This window comes from Echeneis naucrates, chromosome 7 (genome assembly GCF_900963305.1).
Source record: "Echeneis naucrates chromosome 7, fEcheNa1.1, whole genome shotgun sequence".
Taxonomy (NCBI): domain Eukaryota; kingdom Metazoa; phylum Chordata; class Actinopteri; order Carangiformes; family Echeneidae; genus Echeneis; species Echeneis naucrates.
In genome coordinates this window covers 8198169-8209159 of record NC_042517.1, presented here as the reverse complement: position 1 = coordinate 8209159, position 10991 = coordinate 8198169, and the positions used below count along the sequence as shown (strand labels likewise).

General features: G+C 40.3%; 1 protein-coding gene across 1 annotated transcript; it reads left to right on the top strand.

Annotated features, from left to right (window-relative positions):
• Window positions 1–5629: 5629 nt before the first annotated feature.
• Window positions 5630–10626, top strand: LOC115046860 (hyaluronidase-2). Its single transcript, XM_029507496.1, has 6 exons — window positions 5630–6235; window positions 7284–7532; window positions 8057–8203; window positions 8538–8624; window positions 8967–9161; window positions 10252–10626. The coding sequence occupies exons 1-6, from the start codon at window positions 5630–5632 to the stop codon at window positions 10624–10626; spliced, it is 1659 nt and encodes a 552-aa protein (XP_029363356.1).
• Window positions 10627–10991: the final 365 nt, after the last annotated feature.

Genomic DNA, 10991 nt, shown 5'->3' with positions numbered 1-10991 from the left:
AGTGTTAATTGAATCCAGTAAAACTATTGTTGAAACTAAAGAATCCTGCAGGTTCTTTGGTATTTTATCATTTACACAATCACAGTGCAACATGTCACTGAAAGCAGGACCGCAGACTTCTGTGGACAGACAGGAGCTGAGATTCATCCTCCTGGAGCGGTACAGGACAGCACAGGACAGGTCAGGGGTCACCAAAAAACAATTTTGACTCCATCACTGGAGGTTACCAAAGTCACAGCAAGTTTCATGAAAGCACAAGTAGACAAGAGGAAATTATGACCTGAGAAGTGACACTGTCAAAGTCTTTGGTGGAAAGAATTAGCTCGAATGGGCAAAAATTGAAACACTGCTGTTGAGTCTTCTCAGCTGTTTTAGTATCAATGTTAGACATTTTGACAATGTAAGCTGCACTGGAAATAAGAGAAAAGCTCACAACAGTTTGAGAAACTTGATTTCTTTGAGTGAACCTATGATAACTTCTAAATGCCAATGGCCCGTCGGTGGAACGGTGATTTACTGTTGCTCAGCTGCACAGTTTCTTTTCTGGGCGTCAGATTGGAGTGACGCATGTATTCGTTCTAATCTTAGCTGATTTTACATCCTGATTGGATCCTACTGCTGTTTCCTCTCAGTTCATTTAGCAGCAGCACAGATGACAGCACAGAGAGGACCAGCAGGTAGAGTAACAGCTTCATTTCCCCACAATAAAGTGACGTGTCAGCCTGTGCCTCCTCTTAAATTTACAATAAAACATGACAATGTTCCCTTCATTTTCCTCCAGAGGTGTTTGAGGGGAAAGAACAAGAGAAAAATATTGCATTGCATTATTTCCAATGTTTAGTGCTCCGTGTCAAACACCTAATGTAACAGCGTGTGTCGCTGTATGCTCGTAGCTGCTGGTTTCCAGGGTTATAAACTAGATTTAAAGCTCTATATTTATCATAATAAAGTGTCTCTTTTTTCTGCAGTCTCGCATTTCTACTCAAGTGAAAATTAGATTTTTCTAATAGTTTGATGATGACAAGATCAAATGAGAGACCCAGCAGGTTAAAATAACATTTCCATTGAGTAATTGGCACAGCATGGTGGCGTTTGTGGAGAGGAGCAGACAAATGAGCTGCGAGATTAAAGTCAACTGAAGGAACACAATAGAAATAAATAACAGTACATGAAAAAATTCTGGATTTACAAATTCATGAATCCTTCCTTGGCTGACCACCGTAAATGAATGAATTACTGACGTTTCATTATTACACTCGATAAACCTCTGAATGGCTATAGGCATATTTGAGACTCCATAATACGGTATGCAACCATTAGAGCCGAGGTGTCTCCTTTTGCTTTGAGCTGCGGAGGCGTTAGGCTCAGGATCAGCCTGTGCCCAGACAGACAAGTAAACACAGACCAGAGGCTTAGTCTGACCAGATTAGCCAGTCATCACGTTTACCATTCACTACTACCAGTCGGGGAGGGATTACATTCAGTATGACTAAGACTACAGATATTGAAATTAAAAAGGGCAACAGCAGACAAAGATTGGGAGAACTTGAAATAATTGTATGTGGTTGTCAGATAAGTAGTTAAATATCAGGTTAACAGCAGAAAACTCTAAAGGAGGACACCTGAGTAATCATACATGAGTCATTTAAATTCTGGAGCATTGGGAACCTGTTTTGGACGTACTTCATATTACAGCACAAGAGTGTTTGTCTATACAGATTTTGTACATACAGAGAACCAAGGAAACACATACTGGGCAAAATCTGCAAAAAAGGTAACAGCAGAATTATAAAAAGGAGTCAAAATAATATGTGGTGATTAAACATGTAAATTTCACTATATAATACACTTGAATATATGCCAGAAATACATTACAATAACTGGAGCTATAATATAAAGGCTAGGCCAATTTTGCCCCGCGTCATATTAACAACTGTTACATATGGGAATAACAATTTATGGGCTGCAATCTGAAGCACTACAAGAACAGTTTCAACTTACTTGACTTTTTTTTTTTTTTTTTTTTAACCTACGACAGTCAACCAGACAGTCAAAATTTGTATTCACATTAAAATTATTGTGGTCACATTTAAATTTGCAGCCTTTAATCATGGGACAGTAAAATCTGAATTGTAAAATCTCTCCTTGATTAGATTTGTTTACAGGGTATCACCCAACTGCCTTTGCTCGGATTCGGAAGAAAAATAAAGAAAAAAATGTATCCTCCTCGTCACGCATTATTTTCTTTACACTGAGTTTAGAAACAGAAATATCTGTGACATTTGACCTCCATAGTATTAGTGGTTTATAATGTTGGAGATCTGGAGAGCTTATTCGGTCACTGTAGATAACACTCAGGTTGGGCCAATGAATGTTTTGGTCTTTTGTGTGTGTGTGTCAGTGTCCTGAGCAGCAGATCGCAGGCTCAACTCCCGACCATCTGGCAAAAAGGTCGCCTAACCATTTTCCAAAACAGCTGAATATAAAGTTACTATTTATATATATATATTCAGTTGCACTTCTGAGAGCTTGTACCTTATTTGAAAGTAGTAAAGTTGGAGAAATCCCTCAGCACTCTGCCTCCACCAGACAACGGTCACATAGTGATAGTTGAGCATTTAATGGCTTGTTAGAGAGTATGCAGCTTCCTGCGCAGCGCCGAAAAGTTACCACTGTTAACAAGCCATTGCCTTTTCCCCAAAATGTGACAAATTCATAGTGAGGAAACAATAATGTTGAAGACTTAAAATGTTACAAACTTTTGTGAGCTCCAAATAAATGAGGGCGATACAGAGAAAAGGGGAAGAAAGAAAAGAAGGATCATTGACTAGATCATTCTTTTTCATTAAAGTAGTCAACAAATGATGACAACGAAAAGAAAACTAATTAAAAACTACCCGACACACTGCTTATCTGTGCCAGATCACTGGAGTCAGTCTCAGCTGACACTGGGCGAGCGCGCAGTGCGTCTATTGCAGGTCTAACATATTGTGATAAACAACCATCCAAACTCCCACCCTGCAGGAAGAAGCCGCGGTACCTGGAGGGAATGCATGCAGCCACAGGTTCGAACCCAGAGGCTTCTTCCTGTGACACCACAGTGCTAACCGCTGCACCACTAAGTATGACCTCTTTTTACCCTGAATTATTCATATAGTGGTGTCATTGCACACTACATGACATCAGACCAAACACAGCAACACAATTCGACTTATCTGTAGATTTCAGCAGATCTGCGAGGCAGCAACACAAACATTTGTGTTTTTATCTGTTCGCAAAGTTAATGAAGCAATGCTTGCTGTTTTGATCTTTTCATTACAGATAATGTGTATTCTTCCCCTTACCAGTGATTATTTTTTCCTCCTACCTCACCATCATAACGTAGCAACCACAAAACTCCCAAAAGCCACAAAAGCAGTTGAATTTTCTTACTAGGATTTTTTTTTATATAACAAGAAGCAATGAAATATGATGCTTTCACCATTTCCTCTCCAAAAATGTTTTAAACTAAAAAGGCTTATGTAGTCTGTCTCTTTTCATAATTATTCTTTTTGCATGTCTTGATACTTTTACTACATTTGTATGTTTCTACTCTCTTAACTACACAAATTTGAAGCTTTATGAAGATTCACAAACCTCCCCCACCCAAAAAAACCCCCAAAAAAACTGCAGTGCTCAGCCTCAAAATGTTGGCGTTTGATATCTAGGTAATAAATTATTGATGCATTCAAAGTTCCAACTAGTCTGAAAAATTGTTTTGTTTGTTTTTTAAAGGGTGAGATATTTTATCAAATACGTTTCCTGTTTAAAGTTTTAAATGTAAAATGGTAACTTCAGGGAACAATTTGTATGTCGTGTCACTTTTAAATTGTGGTGACATTCACCCACAGTTTCAGTTTCTCTCTTTGAACCGGCCTGAGTGTACGGCTGACATTTATTAGCACCATATCATTTATTGTCCTAATTAGCTGAATGATAATGGATATTCAAATGTGACTCATCAAGGCAAACAGTGCGATACATGTGACTCACACTTTAGCATCTCCCACTGAGAGACACATGCAGCAAAGCAACACAGTAAAAATAGCTCAATTAATTAATAATTGAACTTGTACAAAGCTGCCTTAGAGAATGTATTTGAGGGCAGAATAAAGTAAAAGATATTAAATTACATTGCAGCTAAATTTTGTTCATGTCTCCACTGTCTTAGATTCTACGATAAAAAGCTGATGTTTAAAACTACAAGCAAACAAAATATTGTCAGTTGTGTCAGTTGTGTTTCGAGTTATTTCTAACTGCAGTATTACTCTGACGGGGTGTGTGCGTGGGTGCATCCTGCGCTTTCCAGCCAGCTGTGGAAAACAGCCTAAAAATATTTGTTGAGTGAACATTTTTGTATTGAGTTGGAGTTTGGCTACAAAGCCAAACAGGCTAAGAGAAGCTGTCAGGCTTTCTGGAAACATATTCGTTTAGGAGAAAGAATCATCTTTGGCTCATAGTCAAAACATGTTCAAGGTTTAGTGACAGATTTTTTTTTTGGGGGGGGGGGGGGTATGAAAAAATAAACATTATTTTGTTAAGAGAAAGCATGTTGTCTGAGACTCTCAGACATATGGTGTAAACAAAAAGAGTGTACATATGGGATGATTTAAAAAAAAAAAAAAAAAAAAACTGGGCAGGAAGGAGAAATAAGTTTTGAACTTTAAAGTGCAAAGTTTAGTTGAGGTAATTTACTATTTTCATAGTTTAAGTTGTTTAAAAGTGTATTTGTTCATTACATCAAATTAATGATACAGAAAATGAGATTGAGAGCTATTTCCATTTTTTTCTGGTGTTCAGTTATCCATTTCTATGTATTTGAAATTTTGCACCAAAACATGAAAATACATAAAAATGTCCACTGCAATGATATATGCACAATTCTCCTGCTTGGGAATCCCACATGGGACAGGTCACACGTTTGGCATGCTTCTGGGATTTATGTGCTTGTTTTATATTGAGTGTGCGCTGTCTTCTTCTATAGAATTGTGCATCATTAAAATGGTGTCACGGCAGATTAAACAGGGAGGAGAATACAGATGAGTTTCTGTCTTTACAGACATATAAAACAGTGAGTAAGTGTCTTCGAGGTCAGAGCAGTAAATGAGGACATGGAGGAGAGTATGTAGAGGGGCGGCCATAGGCACTTTGCACATACTTATTGTGTAAATATTGCATGTACTCTTTCCTGCATCACTGAGTGTATTAAATATTAACTACACCAGTTTCTGACATGAAATGAATATCTACGGTGAGACATTTATGATCTGTCACAGATTTTTCTGCATTGACTTAAAACAGTGGAGACAAATTCTTGTGCGTAAAGTAAGGACAGTGTGAGGAATGATTTTAAGACTTACAAATAAGTGACTGAAGAGACAAAACAGAAGATCGAAAACTGCTTAAAAAAGACAAAGCAACTTGTTGGTGGAGACAGAAATGTCGCAGTTACTCAGGACAGTCCACGCACTTCAGTTCGAACAGTTTACAGAGCATGTCCCTTAACAAACTGCTTTGTTTGTTTATTATACAGGAGAATGATTGGCTGTGAAGGCCTGAAGAGGTGAAAGCCTGAGAGGTGGTCGCTCCAATGGCGTGGACCGAGCCCTGGGCGCATCCAGATGCTGAACCAGAGCCACAATTAAAGCTGACACCTTACAGTCTAAGGACTCTTTTATCGACCATTACTCAACTCAAGCTTCCAGTTGTGTTGCCTCTCTTCATCCTCCTGGTCACTGCCTTTGTTGGCCTCTGTACAGCAGGTCCACCCCAGCCAGCTCGCCCCCCGCTGCTGTCTGGACAGCCTTTTATCATCTTCTGGGGCATCCCTGATTCCTCCTGCTCCAGTCGACCGGATATCAGATCTTTTGGGATGGAGAGAGAAGGCCGTGTGGCTGTCTTTTACGAGGACACACTGGGGAACTACCCTTATTTTGTAGACAAAGACACTCCGGTAAATGGAGGGGTACCACAGTACACACGGCTGGACAACCACCTCCAGAAAACACAGCAGGACTTGGAGGCAGCTTTACCTGCTCCAAGGTATCTTGGATTGGGGGTGCTGCGCTGGGCTGAGTGGACCCCGCAGTGGTCCAGGAACCGAGAGAAGCAGGCCATGTATCTGGAGGCATCAAGGAACTTGCTGAAGGCCTTCTTTCCTAGCTGGACACCAGAGGAAGTGGAAAAGTGGTCACAGGTAGGAAAAGTTAAGGGGATTTTCTCCCCTGTAGGGAGGAGAGAATGGTTGGTGGTAGAGGAGAGCAAAAGGGAATCAGCGAGAAAGTTTGACTGAGGCAGCATGGGTGGAGATGGAGCTGGATGAAAACAGTCAAAGTTACTGGCAGATGATGCCACATCCAAGACACTGATTAAAAAACGGTTTCTTTTTTTGTCAGGAGTAAATCTTTGACAGAAAATGCAAATATGGTCTGGGACTTAGTCCAACACAAGCACTGCAATTATCTTGGCAGAGAGATTTCAAAGTTTTGATGTGAGCACCTTTACAAGCTAACAGGGAAGAAAATGGGAAGAAGGGAAATGGAAAAAGCAATGTGGCTCCACCACAGGAAGTGACTTTCATCATATGATTTGTAATATGTAATATCTTAATATGATACATGTGCATTATTACTATATAAACTATATAATCCGTACTGTGTTTACCTTTCTGTGTTATCTGCTGGTCTTTCCATTGGGAAGCTGTTTGTGGGAAAAGCATTGCTTTGCTTCATCTTGTTTTGGCTAACCCAACAGTTAAACGAACAGTCCAACATTTTGGCAAATGCTAATTGATGGCTGAAAAACAATTTTCTGTGCAAATTACACATCAATAACTAGATGTTAATTGGTGAGTTTTTGATGTGCTGGGCCATAATTCTCTCTCTCTCTCTCTCTCTCTATATATATATATATATATATATATATATATATATATATATATAGCACCCTCACATGCGAGTACCACTATTCTTCTAAAGCTTTGGCAAGAATGCTTATTTCTGAATAATATGAAACTATTCTTTTAAATTTCTGGTAAATTAAGGTTGTTCTGCACATTATTTTGGGTATGATTCAAGATGTCTATAAATTCAATCCAATAAAGCAGTCATGCAGACTAATATATCCCCCACAACGATCCAATATAACCGGAGTGACACTGTGGCGTGTTTTCTCTGCTCTTTCTATCACTGTCTGTTGAACTGGTGTGAAATGACCTGACAGGATGTGTATTGATCTTGTCACAGGTGGACTTTGAGGCAGCAGCCCAGTCAGTAATGACAGAAACTCTTCGGGAGGTCAAAAGATTACGGCCCAAAGCATTATGGGGCATCTCCCCATTCCCCAGCTGCTACAGCGGCGACACCGCCCAAACCATGTTAGCCAACTACACCGGCCAGTGCCCTGCTGCAGAGATGGCCCTCAACGATGAGCTTGTGTGGCTCTGGAAACGATGCACTGCCCTCTACCCTCTGCTCACACTGGAGAAGCTGCAGGTGAGTGACATGACTTTGCTGTTTTTTTTTTTGTTTTGAGTTAAGAGAAAATATGAGTATCTTTCAGATTGTCTCAAATGCCTTGCACCTAAACCTGCCTAGATGTGAGCAGGTTTAAATCTGTGGGAAGGACTGATCAATTCCCAAAAAAAGTCATGAAATTCCAACTTTTCTCCTGAGCTGTTTTTTCCCAAACACCTAAATGACAGCAGACAGACAACTCCCATTTAAAACCAAAGCCCTTGTAAAATGCAAAATGCATTAGTTTACCATTGGCGTACCTGCACTAATAAAAACAAGTGCATACCAACATCTTTATGAGCCCAGAAATGTAGTGGAACGTAGAGCTGAAAATCCCTGGCCCAAAAAACTGTTCTGGCACAGGAAAAGGTTGTGAAAGGAGCTTAAATGGAGAAAATAAATATTATTCATTTTAGAGTACTTTAAGTTTAGTCTTTCCGTGTGGATCTTTGTTTACAGTTGCATACAGTTCGAATGTGTGTAATATGGCCACCTTTTTAAAGGGTGGGACCACTGGAGCCAGGCTCTATCTATCTAGTGTAATAAAAGAAGCACTACGGGTATCATCTCTGGCTGGAATGGCGTTTGATCTTCCTGTATTCCCACTGGTCAAGAGCGTCTATGCCTCCACTAACACTTTCCTCTCCCAGGTGAGTTAAAACATTTGATTGTCGGGTATGCCAAGTATTTAATCCAGGTCCACCACAAATTCATGTCGATTTGGAAACGTTGGAAAGGATCGATCCAGTAGGAATACGATGTGTTAATTCAGTTTTTCTACATTGTCATCGACCTATTCAAATTACAGCAGAGAACTGCCACCATCCACGGCCGCATTTCAAACTGAAAATATTAGAGCCGGGAAAACAGAATATGTGAAACTGTCCATATACTTGTATTGTGCAACAATCATAAAGATGAAAAAGAGCACACTGTGCTGTGACTCTTTTATAGCTTCATTTATTGTGTATTTTCTCTCTGCAGACAGACCTGGTCAGCACCATAGGAGAAAGTGCTGCCATGGGAACAGCTGGAGTTGTCATCTGGGAGAGAAGTGAGACTAAGACAGAGGTAGACACATAAGTGCACCCACCCACAAACATGTCTGCCTGTTCATCATTGTTATACATTAATATATCATTAGGATTATTAAACATGTTACCATTTCAAACCTACCTCCCCAAGGTTTGCCTTATAAACAAATATTTTTACCGTTCCTCTTTTTTTCATTGCCCTACATAAATCTAAAAAACTGCTGTTTCCTTCTTGGTCTTCTTCAAGTGCAATGTGACATGTTGGGAAAAAAAAAGTAAAAATCTAATAATGGAAAAATATTTTCTTTTGAATCAATCTACCCACACTGCTATTTGTACTTCCTGTTTAAATCAACTTGTCTGTATGTTCCTTTCCCAGCGAGAGTGTCAGGACTTGGCAGAGTTTATCCGCAAGGTTCTAGGACCCTACTCCATCAACGTAACCACAGCAACTCGACTGTGCTCAGCGTCTCTGTGCCAGGGAAAGGGCAGATGCGTTCGTCAAAACCCAGAGAGCTCTGCCTATCTGCATCTCCCGCCGCCGGCTGAAGTGGGGGAGAAGGTGACAGAAAAGGTGATAAAAATGTAAATGAAGATAGATCTTAGGGTTGTTTGTAGTGAATTTATACAGCTTTGTGCAGAAGCTTGAGGCCTCCTATACATGTTGATAAAAGACTGTTAAAGCCTGCTCAGATGTAAACCTTCAGATGTTCTGGCATTAGCAACATCATCAGAGCAGCTCTGTGTCACTATACAATCCAATGACACACTGCAGCATGTGTGCTGACCTCAGGAGCCATATGGCAAATGAAACAGGTTCATCTTATCCTGAGTTTCAAGGTAATTTACCCAACAATGTTGAGTTTTTGTTTATTCTAGTGTTTATTCAGGCGTAAGACTATTTTGGGGGGCTGCGTTAGTTGAAGCTTTGTACTCCTACTTCATATATATTGAACGCAACCAAAGTCTTAGGAACATACATGAAATAAACAACTATGTGCATGTGACAGTGTGTTGATATAAGACGCTGGTGCAAAGCTGCTGAATTCCAGTCCTGATTGCCTCTTTCACTTTCTTGTTTTTCTGTCAGAGAACAGTTATATCATAAAAGCCTTCGACATGAAGCCTCCTACAGTTTGTGAAAGGCACATACAAAGGGAAACTAATTCTCAACTTATGTTGCCGCTGTGTGTAAAGTTGGAAACTTAGTTTGAGTCATAACTGATGAAGACATCCAGGCGTGACTTTATTTATATAAATATATATTACAAAAGCTGCAGGGAGTCCAGCTGCCTGAGGATCTCTGCTGCTAAACATGTAAGAAAGCAAAAAGAAAAACAGTAGCTCAGACACAACAGAGGGGGGTTCTGAGGAGTTTGATCCTGCACCAGTGGAAACAGGCACACTGTGTTTCTCTGGAAGGACTCATCACTTTGCAAATCTCTGGCTGGGGGTTGGTAAAATTCATAAAAAGTGCAACACAATATTAGGTCTGAATCTCACTGCAAATCCAGAGCACTGTGAAAATGTGAAAAACATTTCCATTTCCTCTATATTGTTTAATTTTTAGCATTCGGACTGACAGTTAAAAATGTTTTATTGTTTTATGTGAACAAAACAGCTTTGTTTGTAATGCTAATTGCTATCATTATGATGCTTTTCAGGCAGAGGCGGCAAAAGCCACAGATCAGCCAGACACTGACACTAAACCAGCTGAACCAGACCCAGCTGAGATATGGAAGAAAGATTTCCAGTGCCAGTGGTACAAGACCACAGACGGGGATGTCGCAGATCAGCAGTCCCCCAAAGATGGCATGTCTGTTGGGGGAACAGGAGAAGAAAATGCTGGAAATGTGGTGGTAACTACAATAGCTCCTGCAACAAAAGGTGCCTCTGTGACTGAGATAAGAGGAAGCAGTTCACCGGGTACTGTAAATCTACTGGAGGGACCGACAGACAACAAAACAAATCCACTGAGTGCCCCAAACCTGACTATTCTGCTGCTGTTGGTGGCTGGAGGTCGATGTCTGCAACCTTAAAGCGTGAAATTGAATAAAGCAGCCTTCACCTGGAAGGCCTGAGATATAAGAGCTTCTAAAGTGCCCTTGAGCAAGACACTGAACCCCTGAAGGAGTGCTAACCTGAACAGAGATAAAACAAACAAATAAGCTGGAAGTCCAAACCTATCACTGGATGTGCCAAGAGACCGTTGTACTAACGATTGCCACTGACAATTGTAAACCTTCGTTATGTAAATAGAAATTACATACTAGACTAACGCCTCAGTGCTGCTATCGGCTTACTGTCATATCACATATCATCGGCAGGCGTCCCACCACAGTCACACGTTTGCACATTGTGTTCCTCCATTTACTCCTGAATGCATTTTCATGTGGAAATTACT